Raw genomic sequence first — 15,285 nt, forward strand, 5'->3', positions numbered from 1 at the left:
TTCATCTTTTGTTACATCAAATAATATACATCTTATGGTGCTATATACAGTAAAGAAAGCTTCATCATCTCTTTAAGTGGTATGAGCATTAAATGAATGCTTCGCTGTTGACCTATGACCTTTTGCAGAGTCAGAGGGAGTTATAGAGGTTGTAGATTAACGCTGGGTCTGGGAGTTACTGTGGGCTAACGGGACACAGGTTAACCCGCAGATCTCTCGACTCCCCTTTGCATCCCTGCACGCAGAGTGCAGCCAAGGAGAAAATTAATTCCTTAGTACCTGATTATACTATTAGCCTTAGCTCCGACTTGTCCATCCAATGTCCCACATCAGCACTTTAATGGCTGCAGACGTGACTCCCCGGTCGAATGAAATAGAGACTGGCTCCTGCAATATGCTAGTAAAGGGCAATTTACCTGATGGAAGCCCCTGCAGCCCCTTCTTTACAGCCATAAGACCACTCATCATCTCCTCAGTAACCCCCTCTTCTTTTTATTCATCCGAAACTCATTCTCCAGCCATCCTGCGGTCATGCATCAGCTGTCCCACATCGAGTGCACCTGATTGAATACATCAAACAATCTCTCCAAACCCTCCATATTTTATATGGATGGTGCAAAATGAAGAAAAGCAGGAGGGATAGAAAGAGACACAGAAAAGGTGTGGAGGTTAAAGAGGTGCCCTGATTGTGTTATAACGTTCCAAATGTCCACTTGCTGTCCAGATACACTCACGTTCTCCAGCGAGAAAACGAATAACTGGTTTTATGGATCCTGATGTTGAGTGGCTCTTGCAAAGCAAGGATTGGCCAGTTGCTTCTTAAATGTAAAGTTATAAAGCCACCAACAGGCCAGACAGAAGATGATATATGAGAAAAGCGATTCAATGAAGAGTCAAAGAGGCCTTCATCTCACCTTGGATGAGATGAAAATAACACTCAAAGTAAATAAAACCTGTGGTGCATGTGACTCAATGCAGTAAAGTGTGCATGAACAAATGTTTATTTTACATGTAAATTTATTCTGAATACGAATGCTGAATGTAGAATCACATGGAAATCAAAACAGTTCAGGGGACTGCAAATAGCATGGTCTCCCACATACACACACAAATCTCAGGCTACTGATAGGGGGCAGTGCAGCTATAGTCAGGCGCTTGCAGAGTGAATGAGACGATGATAAATGAGTGAGCTGCTCTCATTAATGCAGATAATTAACTCCAATGGAGCAACAGCAGGCACATACACAGCACAGCACAGCACAACATCCTGCCCGAGAAGGAAACAGGCCACTGACTCTACTGATGCAAGATGGAAATATTCTCCCGTGATACCAAATTGATTTTCAGACAAAACACTGACAACATCTAATTGCATCATCTCGAAGTTTGTTTGGGGTCTGAGAGAGCCCTGTTAAAAGCTCAAAAATATGTTTGGTTGACACAAACACACACACACATATAAATACACACATGCATACACACATATCGAATTTTGACTTCAAAACGTCTTTTTGTGTACCGTTACACCCCTAATATATATATATATATATATATATATATATATATATATATATTTTTTTTTTTTTTTTTTTATATATATATACAAACATTCATATATAAATACTATAGGCTACATATATGTATGCAGAGAGACAGACAAGACAGCTGCACAAAATATCAAAGCACTTGCACTACTATCTGACATCAAACTTACATTTTACATTTTAGTGTAATTAAAAATAAATAAATAAATAATACACCAGACTACTTGAGTGCAAATAGATCTGCTGTGTTTCCAGTGCCATTTACACCAGGGTGCCAAAAAATAAATAAATAAATAAATAAATAAAATAAAAGGAACTGCTCTCACTCCATCACACTGATCTACAGAGGGTCTTGCCCATAGATGGAGATCAGAGAGCCATCTAGAGGACAAAGCTGAAAATGAAATTGTGGAATGCAGTCAGTTGCAAAAATAACAGAATGCCTTATAAGACAGGGATGTTCAAAATAATTTGACCATCGCCAATTCTTATGTGGCCTGTGATGACAACTTAGAACTTGAGTTATTGCTCTTGAGAAATTATAAGAAAATTCAGTCTGCGCTATAGTGTCAATGGGTTTGGGTGTTGCTATAACGTACAGACAAATTTCATAATGCAACATAACTTTCATCTTTAGACCAACGCAAAAGTCTAATTAGAAGATCCCTTGTGAATTTCCTAAGTGTTTTTAGAATGCAGCTTTTCAAATTAAAGCAAATTTAAGTGTGTGGTTAACATTAACTCAAAAGACTTTCATTGTGTTGTTGTAGAACAAATTAGTCATAGGCTCAAACTTGTTTTTGAAGCTGTAAAATATCAAGCACTGGGAGTTTTGATTTAATTGTGAATACATAGATTAGGAAACTTAAATTTGAACACTCATAGGCAGAACTCAGAGTAAGCTAACACTTACTTTACACAAATATTGTGTAAACTATTCATTTTTAATTACACTGAACAATACTAAGTATTAAATGGAATTTAAGTAGGTCTTTATTTACATGCCATCTTAGACTTTTTACTGAGCTCAACACAGTTCAATCTGGAATTGTCTTTGTGAAGACAGATTGTGCAAAATTTACATTTACGAAATTGAATTTACATTTCACATTTACTCATCTAGTAGATGCTTTTAGCCAAAGTGATGTACAAATGAGGAAAACAACAAGAGATTCATCTTAAAGAGGCAATAAAACAAGAAGCACTAGCAATCCAATGTTTTTTAAACATCATCCCGAATAGTACAAGCTAGAACAGGGAGGGATATAAGAAATGGTGAAAGCATAAAAGTGTTTTTTTATTTATTATTATTTAGTAGTCTACCTTTATGAACAGCCATCACGTTGAGAGCAACTATGTTGCTTCCTTAGACAGCTCACTAGTTTTTGGAGCAGAGCCCATGTGCGTTTTATTAAAGAGCGATACCCATCGTTAGGGACCGCACACACACACAACCACAAATCATCATCAGACAGCCTGAAAGTGAGACTCTTAATATGGTCGAGGTGTGTAGTAACCCCAGAGACCCTGCCATAAAGAGAGTGAATCAGACACCAACAGTCTAACAAAACCTTCAATGTGTCGCATGCACTCAGCCACCTATTTTGTCTTTTTTCCTTTCTATTGACGTTTCAGTCTTAGACCCAACAAAGACCCAGACCCCTGAGCAGTCCTACAAGAATGAAATGTCAAAGTTGAAACAACAGCTAAGGAGGATGAAGAAAGATGCTGTCAGGTTGGTACCTTGTACGCGTACAGTACTGAACTGGGCCGTAACTGCATAAATGAATGCCACCCCCTTTGTGCCTACTTTTCCGACAACACATACACACTAATGAAAGCACACAAACTCATTCGGACAATTAGTATACATGCACAACACAAAACCACACCATTGTCTCACTCAATGTTATGGCAGCAAGAACTGGAAACTGATTTGCATAATTACTCTCAACCATTAGCTTCAGGAAAAGCCATCACATCAAAAGGAAATGAGGGAGGATCCTCTCTTGCTCTCTCGCTCTCTCTCTCTCTCTCTCTCTCTCTCTCTCTCGCTCTCTCTCGCTCTCTCTCTCTCTCTCTCTCTCTGCATTTCTCAAAATTGTGATCTTATGTATATAATAAACTGTTGCGCATGCAAAGGGAATGCACCACACTTCATTGATTTCAAATCCGGACACCAAAAATTTTCTTGTTAAAAATAATAACTAATAAATAAAATGAAAAATAACAGTTTTAAGAAAAAACACATTTATAATGTAAAATAATAACATGCATGCAATAGAAATACACAGCACGATTTCAAAATCTGACACCTGATATCACAAAGTTTTGCTTATTTTCACAAAAAAGAGAATTAATATGTTACAATAAATAACTTAAATGAAAATGAAAAAAAGATTTAAATAAATAAACTGTTAAAGTTATAAGTAATAATAATACATGTAAGAAAGAATGTGTCAAAACCAAAAGCATTACTGGAACAACAGCAAAAACTGTAATCTGTTCCTGTAAAAATTTAAATGTCAAAAAGATCACACTTGACTTGACAGAACTCCCCCCCCAGCACCACACACACACACACACACACACACACACACACACACACACACACACACCAAGTTTAATTGAATTTGCTGCTGCCTCCTAATCAAGGCCAGTATGATCTGCATATGGCTGCATCCACCCCTCTCTTGCATGTCTGAGAGCCTGGCATTGAGCCAGCAGACAGAAAGGAACAGACACATGAAACACAGGGAGAGATATACGAAGAGAGGCGGTAAGGTAGAGCCAAAACAACAACAGGAAAATGAAGCCATGTAGAAAGGACGAGAAAAACAAATTCGAAACAAATCGCACAGATGCCTGCAGAGACAATCAAGGGGCAAGGTGGAGCATGACGGCAGGTGGCCACAACCATGCCCGCCGCTCTGAGCAGTGATCTAAAACAAAACGGCAGGTAATGTGTCTAATTAAAGTGGGGTCCTTAAAAAAGGAAATAGGCAGTTTTAATTAACACAGTCTTATAGCAGCTAACATATGCAGATTAGAGAGGTGGAGTCAGAACTAGAGCTGTTGACTTTCTGCTAATTACCACGGAGGAGACCTCAAGGACGGCTCGAGCATATGCTGATTATTGTGGGGAAAAATGCAAGAGAGTTGAACAAAGGTTATGCAGACGAGTCGCTACTCTAGATGATGACATTACCCACACCTCTTCTATGTATTCTGTACATTTGGTATTTACATGAATACTCGCACCATGCAAACATACCAAAGCATTTTGTTTTACAACGCAAATTGAGTGTTGATATTTATTAATGTGGTCCAAACAAATGTTGCCTCCCATTGCTTTCCTCAATGTGAGGAAAAGCTACGTACAGGACTGATGCTTTTTCCCGCAGTAGCTATAGTTAATTAAACAAACATAGACAAAGAATGGAGAAAGTTTATACAACCAGTGGTTCTCAACTGGTTTGGCTTTACAATCTACAGTGGCAAGCCATAATAGCACAGCATTTAAAATGATTTTAGAGTCATCAGACAAATTAGTATAGCATTTTATTTGGCCATAACATAAAAATAATTCAGTTTATCTGTATTGTACAGAATTTGAAGTCTTCGACTGCTGGAGCTGGTCAGATGACAACTGTTAGTTGCTAAGCAGATTTATTTTTCCAAAAAAAATAAAATAAGCGCAGATGAGACAAGACAGCATATAATTAGAGTAACCGCAAATACAAACACGTGCATCAAGCAGAGATCAGGAATTAAGTCTTCAGGGGCAAAATAAATGTGCCACCTTTAGAGTTTAGTGCCATGTAACAGTGGGGGCTTTGCCCAGTAATAAGTGCACTCAAGGGGATCTCTCATCTTCATGAAGATGGCGTCCACACACAAACTATGCTCATTCAAATGGCAAATTAATTTAATTACAGCAACATGCAAAAGCACAAATAAAGGGAGGAGCAGGAGGGAGGGAGAGCAAACAGACCGTTGTGGGAACAGACGCCCCGCTGTCTCATTCCGTGAGATACGGGAAAGAAGGAATCTGGGAAACAGAGTTCTGTGAGCTGAGAGGCAGAGGTGTAGACATAAGGTGCAAGCAAAGCAGGGCACCATCTGTTTCTGTAAAGGTGAGAAAACGGGGTGCCATTTTAACAGCGATAAGAATGCATCTCCATTTTGAGATGGATGGGGAAGGACATAAATACAGATATGCAACACATCACAATGATAAAGATGATGCAAAAGAGGACATTATTTTAAATGCATCTTTGGTATTTACAAGTCTATAAGATATTTGCTGGAAATGCCTGGGTGCTTGTTTAAGATCAACTCCAAGCACCTAAATGATCCTAAAAAACCAAAACATAAATATTTCGATAATTACATTTCAAGGCAATAAAATAAAACGTCAAGAAGTGTGATACGGACAGGTGCTTCGGGTGTGATTGTGCTCTACTGTAAGATACCTCATTCAAGTAAGCTGTTAAGTCCAAGCATTGACCTAAAACGCTGTACATGGTACCTGCTGAAAAAGATGAATTACTTGCATCTGGAGTATCAATTCTGTACATGTAAAGTTAAAAAAAATCATCAGATTTTTAGTTCATCTCTATGCTAAAAAAGAAGAATGGATCCAGAGGAAATGAGAGCATGTTACACTAAATAAAAAAAATAAAATAAAAAAACCTGTTAAAACACCATATAATCAAGTACTGATCCAGATATAAATAAAATTGGCTAAAAGCCAAATAATGTATCTGACATAATGAATATACAATAACCTTGTTAATAAAAGCAAGTAATAGAGAGAGGCATTAGAAATACGCAATTTTCATATACTTGTTGAAGAGCAAATGTCAAATGAATGTCAAAATTATATGGCTTTAATAAAAGCAGGCAATTTAATCTGAGGGACAACTTAATTTAGTACCTAGATGCAAAATAATATCATGGAGTGGAAAACAGAACTCATTATTAATCAAATCTGTCCCAGGACCACATAATTTGAGCAATTACATTTATAAAAAGAGTCAAACTAATTATTTACCATTTAAATCTTTATTTCCTTAAAATAACAGGATATCAAAGTTATTTGTGTTACTCTGAATACCAATACAAAAATTGTATCACTATGAATATACAGCACAGTACAAAACAAATATATTTTCCCAATGACGAGCATTAATAAAGGGGGTTTGCAGACGAGAACAAAGCCTGAGGAACTTTTAAAAGTGTTAAAAGTGGCTCCTCATCAGACGTGGCAGGCAGCTTTAAGGCACACAGACATCTTAGCACTTAAAGTTTCCTCTCCTGTAGGCCCTTTCCTCTAGGCCAAGACAAAAACAAGACACCTAAACTGACAAGATTTCCACATATTCAGCATGACTGGAAGAGAACGAGGCGTTCTGGAAGGTTTAAGATAAATGGCACTGAAGATGGCCTGATAAAAACAGTGTACCAGGTGGACATTATACACACAATTAAACGATTCATTAAAATACATTGAACACACTGCTATTCTCTGTCCAGTTCAGGTCACATTCTGCAATAAATAAGATCGTCTGTATAAATTATGTGACGATCTCATTTAATCCACATAAATACTATTCAATTTGGATAATCTTTCAAACACAACTCCCAAACCTCATCACTATGTTTTTATATGGTACTACTGGGGGTCCAATGAGTCAATATTCCTGTAATTATTTGCACAGATTTGATGAAAAAATTGGCAGAAACAATGGCACACCAGGTTCTCCGCAATGCTGTAGGCAACTAGTATTTGCTTTGTATGTATAGACGTCAGATATCCTGTAGTTTTATAAAGTGGAATGGAAATTAAAAGGTGCTGCCACTTTAGCTCTGGGTTCAAAAGATGACTTAGCCTTGTCTCTTATCTGTCTCGCTCAAAATTAAGCATAAATATTAAGAGAGCATTCGACGGATCACATAAAAGGAGCGTTCTGAGCATTTTCCTGTAAAATAATCATGGCAATATCGAAAAGGAAGAGTGATGCTGCATGTGAAGAGCTTTTTGCACAGCTTGACCAATCAGAAACTGCCTCGTAATCAACTTCAGCACGCACAGACCTGAAGCATCAACAGAGTGAGTCAAACGCATGCAGTATATAGAGATGCTCTTTAACGGCTGTATTTTTGACCTCTTCGCCCCTCCAGTGCCCGTGCAGATGGCTTGAGGGTTTAAGAGCACTGTGCTGGAGATGCTTGGAGGTAAAGTCATCATGTGCTTCTCTTGATGGACCTCTTCACCTCAGGTCCATGGCTGATTGAAGGGGGCGGAAAGGAGTGTAAGGTGAATGGAGGGTTGGGGATTGGAGAGGAGTGAGGAACAGGAGCGTAGGGGTTGTTTATTTCGGGGCGCTAGATTTCGTGGGAGGCCGGATGGTGGTCGCCGAGGCCGTTTGCCTGAGTGTTATTCTCGTTGAGCCGACGGACGCGGTACATCTCGTAGTGGATGCTGCTGGTGATGTCTTTAATGTTCTGCATGTGGGTTCTGCAGAACATGAGCCAATCACAGAGTTATGATGATGAAAACAAGCCCAGCACGTCATTAACACCATCACAATTAAAGTCCACATCAAAATATACATACAATTATTTAATGACCCTCAAAAAGGTCCAAATCCATATGGCCTACTTTCATTTGTGGAACACAAAATAAGATATTCTGAAAAATGTCTCTATTTTTTTTGGACCATCCAACGGAAGTCAAAGGGTGCAAAACAACATTTGGACTTTCATTGTATGGATGTGGATATTTTGTTTTCCACAGAAGAAAGTCATACAGGTTTGGAACGAGATGAGAGAGTAAATAATAGAAAATGACGATAGAATTTCATTTTTGGATAAACAATCGCAGCTGTACAATTGTGAAAAAGCAGTACACTTTAGCATACTTTTAAAAAGAGTACTTTTTAGAGAAATAATCTGCTTTAAAATAATACATTTTAGAACAAACTATATGTATTGTTTGTGGACACTTAATTGCATGTTAATTGCAATTGAATGAAAATGTATTATGGTTTAAATTTATATTAAATGCAATTAGCTGAACTTTAGAGTGCCTTTTTTGCAATACTTAAGTTCATCTTTATATGTAATTTCATAATTACATCTATTGTCTTTGAAATATGTTTTAAAGAGCACTGCTGAATGTCCTGATAAGGATTGTATGATAAACTAAAACATACTTAAATGTCATTTTTATTGCAACTTGTATTTCAATACATGTGTAATGATCAAGTAGCAATTGATTACATTTAAAGTTAACTAAATATTAGGCAACACACTACAGTTAAAATTATAGTCAAGTAATATGTGCTTTAGTATGTTAGTCAACAGCTGCTTTGAAGCATGACAAAATATTAAAACATGATTTAAAATGTACTTTTAAAAGTAATTTGACATTACAAGGTGCACTTTTTTAGTGTACTTAAGTATGTTAAGAAAAAGTCATGAACGTGTACTCTCTTTAATAACACTTAAATGTCATTTTATTTCATTCATATTTTATTATCTGGAAGTAGTTTAAAAAAAAAACTTTTAAGATTTGAAGTGCACTACAAGGGCACATTTAACACAATTAAGCACAGTTCTACAAGGGTATACTGTAATACTATTTGTTAAAAAACAGGTATAGACTTAATCCACTGACCTTATAAGGAGGTCCCGCAGGTAGGCAAACTCACAGTGGGCAATATTCTCAACTATAGACAACAAAACGCAACAGACATAGAGTTAAAAACAGAAGGTAAAGAACACTTATTAGATCTATTAGAAAGTTCTTCCTCTCTAGCCAATTGGAGCAACATAAAAAGCAAAGACCACTTGTTCACTAGGTAAAGCGGTGGATAGAGATAAGACAACCTCCCCAGTCTATAGTAATTCCATTTAAACCGAAGTCTTCCTGAAAGATTACCATGAGAGCTTGACAAATGCCTGGATGTGAAAAAATGTTTATGAATTATAGATTATGTCAAACTCCATCAATGAGACAGAGGAAGCCATCATGGAGCAGACATCCAGTACAGGAAATTAAAGGTTTTCAAAGATACTTTAATAAGAGGAGTCAAGCTCTTCAAAAAGATTACAGGATAATTACAGAGTCATTTGACTCTCAAAACAGCTCACCAAAAATTAAAGAGTTTTACTTTGTGAGCAGCTAAGCACTTCAACAATAGACCCTTTTCATATTTTTCAGAAGTGGAAGTCATCAAACTTCTATAGCGATGAATGGGAGACGATAATTTTTATATTTGTATTTGCTCTAAAAGCAAAAGAGAAAAACTGTGATAGCGTTTCCACAAGTTTCCCTCCAAAAGAGGGATTGATTACAGCAGTTAGAAGAGAGCAAGATGTCAAATTTGCCATCAGTCCCTCAGCCACTGTATTAGGAAAACTCTCGCAGCAGCATTCATTTTATTATTATTATTTTTTATAATTTACTGCCAAGATAATACAACAAAGCATAGCGTTATAAATGTGTATAATAATAAAAAAATATTTTTTTGTTGATAGATATGCAATGTTGATTTGCAACATTTGCAATGTTGATAAATGCTTCATCACAGTCCGTGAAAAAGACAATAATATAATATAATTCATATAATATACAGTAATAATTAATATATAATATAATAATTCATATAATATAATATATGACATTTCCAATGATACAAAAGATTTATATTCTACATAAATGCTATTCTTCTGATTTTCTATTCATCAAAGAATACAGAAGTAATAATGAATGATTATAAGCTGATAAAGGAAACTCATGATAAAGGCATTTTAACAGTCCAGCAGCTTGCTGACTCACAGTAAAAATGACACACTCATAATGGTCTTCTGAGTGGGTCTTCATTAGATAAGGCTTTCTGATGTTTGACTCATAGCCGTGTGTCTGTGGTTAATGAGCTCCCTTGATGTGATTTTGGAACGTTGCTGTCTGCATAGTCCGCTAATCACTCTCTCTCTCTCTCTTCTCTAAAGAGGTTTAGAGACCAAAGAGTCACAATACTGTACCTTCAATAGTTCCCCATTTTGTTTTCCTTCCTAAGAGTCTTCTCCCATTGACCTGGTATTCCTGGTCACTTCCTACTACTGCAAAAGGAATCATCTCCTAAGGGAAGAAGGAAGGATACAGATAATATCGCAATGTTTTTAATGAATTACAGTATGGATGCTTTTCTAAGTGTAGTGCAAACTCACTCTTATTTTCTCATTGATTGTTCTGTCCTCCGCATCCTCATCGAACTCTTTCTGTGGATAGACGTCAATCCCATTGGCTCGAAGCTCTTCCCTGATCTACACAAAATGAAAACAGTTAAGTGCTTCAGGAGAAAAGTATGTACAAAATGAATAAAGAAAATCCATGTAGTCTTTAGAAACATTGCTAATATCGAAAAATCTTTAATACGTCAATATTGTGACGTTCTAATTTTTTCCATGAAAGTTGAACTAAGAGATGTTTTTGGAATCTTTCAGGAGATTTCTCCAAAACAGAGAAAGATCCATGTCTGTGTTCCAAACAGCATGTGTTCTTCCTGTAAGAGGCACGCCAGCACAAGCACAAGGAGCCGTTGAGGTTGGCGAGCGCTTCCTTACTGCTATGTGAAACGCCACTAACAACCCCAGAACAGATGTTTCTTACCTACACTTCATCATACCATGTGTCATCTCAGCTTCAATACACTGCTCTAAAACTGCATAAACTAGTCCACTGTGGCTTTGTTTCAGAATAATCAAAAAGTTTAGGACTTCCAAGACAGTCCTTGTTTTTTTTTTTTAAGTAATTAAGTAATCAACCATCCTGTCATAAATAATACTGCATTAGTGATTTCACAGTGTTTCTGTAGAAGCTTTAGAGACGCCAACTGCAATTTGGGAAATCTCCTAGGGAAGAAAAAGACTCAGTTTGCCAACTACAGCTAGAGTAACAACATGACAGCCTTTACCAGTTCTTTCACACATAAATGCATCGACTTGTGGCATTCATATTATCCTACCGGGGCTCACTGCACAAAGATGCACATTGTATTTTGTCTGTTATTGTCCCTTCATAACCATGAGCTCTACTCAGATGTAAATATTAAGGATGGCATCAATTTCAAACCAATTCAAGCCAGATTCAGACTTAAAAATGTTAACAATCAAGAGGACTGTGCAGAACGGATTTCATTCACGGACTTTGCAAGCACAGGTTTCACAGGATGTTTCAGTGTGGTATGTTTTTTTTTTATTTATTTTTTTTTTTTTTAATTAGGACTGCATTGTACTCTCTTTAGTTCTAGAAGCTGCTCTCCGTAAAATGTGCAGCTCACAGATAAACGTTGGGGTTATAATGTTCAGGAACAATGTTAAAAATACATTTTAACCACTCTTAAAGGGATACTCCACCGTTTTTTCATATTAAACTATGTTATTCCCTTAACTAAGACGAGTTGATACATACCTCTCTCGTCTCAGTGCGTGCATTCAATCGCTCTGGCGCACGGCGACACTTTGATAGCACTTAGCTTAGCCTAGTTCATTCATTAGGAACCAAACAGAGATGAAGCTAGAAGCGACCAAACACCTCCACGTTTTCCCTATTTAAATACAGTTACACGAGTAGTTACACGACCAAGTATGGTGACACAAAATAAAACGTGGCGCTTTTCTAAGCGGGTAAAAAGGATAACTATAATGTATGGTGGAATATTCATTCATTGGTTCCTAATGAATGAACTAGGCTAAGCTAAGTGCTATCAAAGTGTCGCCGCGCACCAGAGCGATTGAATGCACGCACTGAGACGAGAGAGGTATGTATCAACTCGTCTTAGTTAAGGGAATAACATAGTTTAATATGAAAAAACGGTGGAGTATCCCTTTAAGTTCGTCAGCCTTAGGAAGGTCAAACAAATGAGTTTTGGAAACAGGGTGGACAAAACAGCATCTCATTGACATCGCGACAACACTGTCTTCTATAATGCAGGTCAGCCAGGCCTCGTCCCCCTTTTTTGCGTATTCCGTGGGCGGGGGTTATTTAAACGAGGAACAGTTTGACTTCATAAGATCCGGAAAAAACGTGCTGTAGTCCAAACAAGCCTTTTGTTGTAGTTTTTGGAAAGTGAGTTCTGTTAAATAAAATATCTCCATTTAGAGTGGACTTGAGCTTTGTAACCTTGCAGATCTTTTTCATGCTCAAACAGCAACATTACAGAATAACTAAAGTTGAAAAAGTATTATAGGACCACTTTAAAGGGGTCATGAACTGGCTTTTTTAATTTTTTTATTTTGATGTCTAAGGTCAACTTATGACGTTCGCTTGGTTTTTACATTCAAAAACATAAAAATGAAAAAGTAATAGGCTATTTTCTACCCTGGTTTTGAGCCTAGCTCCTGAAACACTCGGTTTTTATGGGTGTGCCGCATTGAAGACTTGGAAGTAAACACCCACTGCTATGATTGGATAACAGTTTTGCATATTATAATGAGTTTCATGTAATGCGCGAATCGGTGGGCGGGGCTAAACAGGCAGTGTTGAAGTAGGCGTTGATCTTCTTCTGCGGAGGCGGGGTTTGATACCCTTTGACGTCACAGATCCCCACTTTGAAAAACCTGTCGTTCGCTGTGCCTGGTGTCAATAACAGCTTTTATTGGACTAACAAGGACGTTTTCAGTTCTGAAACTTACAAGATATTCTTATAGTATGATGACCTCTTATGTCAAAAGCTCAAGGAAAATTTGATTTCTCAGTTCATCACCCCTTTAAGGTTTTCTTTTCAAGAATTTAATTTGTTTTCTTTATAATGATATTAGGACAGGGCCATCCTGACATTTTACTGTAATTCTAAAAAGACTTAGCAAACACTGGATTGCCACTTTATGTATGAACGGAATTTTTGAATAAATTAATAAATCTGGACAAAAAGTCAATCTTAAAAAAAAGTCATGTCGTTTTAACAATGACCAGAAGTACAACATGGCAGTCAGTCGAAATAACGGCTTGTTCTACAGTTAATAGTTTGTCACAATAGAAAAATAAGTAAAGTGGCACGATTTTTCACTTTATAAACAAGAGAGCAACAACATTAAGCATTCATCAAATTTGAGCTCACCTTCTTTTTGAAGAAATCCCTCTCCTCCAGAGTCAGGGTGTCAGCCTTAGCAATGACAGGAACGATATTCACCACCTTGCTGAGACGTCTCATAAACTCCACATCCAAAGGCCTAAGACTGAGGAAATGACAGGAAAAATAATGTACATCGAAACCAACATTACTGTTAACAGGACCGTAACTTAACCACCAGAGGGCGAAAAACACCCAAAATGCACATGCTCTAAGATATGACATGCTCTAAAGATGCTTGTGGATGGAAAGATTATTCAAACAGAAGGTGAACGGAGACCTTTGAATGTGAAATGAAAAAAGTGGGGAAAAAAAGGCACACAGATCTCCTGCCAGAGTGACTGTTCGACTCTAATTAGCCAAGTTGTTCAAAGCCAGAATGCAGCTTCTGGGAGGTGACATCTGCAGTGTTTGACGGACATGAAACAGTCAGACATTCATAGAGGGCCACAGAAAGGCCTGCAGCACACACTCTGGGGGCATCAGGACACAACAAATCCATGAGTGTGTGGTTGGCATGTGTGTTCAGAGTCCTTAGATCTTTTACAAAATAAGTTGAATGGATGAATGAATACACGGCCTTATGTCTCAGAGGTTTTGGTGACATGGACTCTTAAGAGGAACTCAAACAGCTTTGTTCATGTGCATAAATAATGTGCCAAGAAAATGCATGGAATATATATACATATACACACCACCGTTCAAAAGCTTTGGGTCACTAAGATTTTTGTTTAAAATAAATAAATAATTGTATTCAGCAAGGATGCATTAAATTGATCAAAAGTGACAGAAATGACATTTATAATGTTACAAAAGATTTCTATCTCAAATAAATGATGTTGAACTTCCTATTCATCAAATAATTCTGAAAGATGTATCAAGCTTAAATACTAAGCAAAACTGATTTCAACATTGAAAACAGCATATTCAGCTGCTTTCTGAAGGATCGAGTGACTCTGAAGACTGGAGTAATGATGCTGAAAACTCAGCTTTGCCATCACAGGAATAAGTCATATTTTAAAATATATTCAAATAGATATTTTAAATTTTTAATAATTGTAATAATATTTCACAATATCACTCTTTTACTGTATTTTAAGTAAAAGCCTTGAGCATAAAGTGACTGCTTTTAAAAAGTGTGTATATATTTACTATATTTTATTTGATAAATTTCAAGGGAATTTCAGAAATGGTTGGCAAGATTATTATTATTTATTTCCAGAGCAGATCAATATTTTGGTCTAAACTCTATTTAGGTGGTCTGATTCATACTTGTTAGTCCAGAGGCTCTTAATATTTATTCTATTTATTCAGATGTTGGTCAGACAGAAAGCATCCCAGCATCTGTCAAGATAACTGTGCGTATTGTATACACATTTAACACATACATTCAATATAGGCTACACATTTTATTTTGAAGGTTGCTATAAATTCTCCTGTAGTAAATGAGAAATAATTCAAAATGTCTGGAGACTCATGCTGTCCAACAACAGCTATAAAAACACAATGCACAATGATTCTCCATCAGAGACAAACAGAACAGACCACCCACTTAATTTGGCACAACAATGTTATTAGATGTGAAAAGGAAATCTGCA

At 36.9% G+C, this 15,285-nt stretch overlaps 1 protein-coding gene across 4 annotated transcripts in view; it reads right to left on the minus strand.

Moving 5' to 3' along the window:
• Positions 1-5,088: 5,088 nt before the first annotated feature.
• The window catches only part of septin9a (septin 9a), an 88,622-nt gene continuing 78,425 nt past the window's right edge, over positions 5,089-15,285 (minus strand). For 3 of the 4 annotated variants that reach the window (XM_084124820.1, XM_084124822.1, XM_084124821.1), the window contains 5 exons: positions 13,676-13,793; positions 10,785-10,880; positions 10,599-10,695; positions 9,229-9,280; positions 5,095-8,067 (listed from right to left, as the gene is read on the minus strand). In XM_084124820.1, coding sequence (XP_083980946.1) covers positions 7,935-8,067; positions 9,229-9,280; positions 10,599-10,695; positions 10,785-10,880; positions 13,676-13,793 — 496 coding nt within the window. In that variant the 3' untranslated portion in view covers positions 5,095-7,934. Of the gene's footprint in view, positions 8,068-9,228; positions 9,281-10,598; positions 10,696-10,784; positions 10,881-13,675; positions 13,794-15,285 lie in introns of all 4 variants that reach the window. The other variant, XM_084124823.1, reaches the window with a different exon arrangement.

This window comes from Abramis brama (assembly GCF_963993115.1).
Source record: "Abramis brama genome assembly, chromosome: 1".
Classification (NCBI taxonomy): Eukaryota; Metazoa; Chordata; class Actinopteri; order Cypriniformes; family Leuciscidae; genus Abramis; species Abramis brama.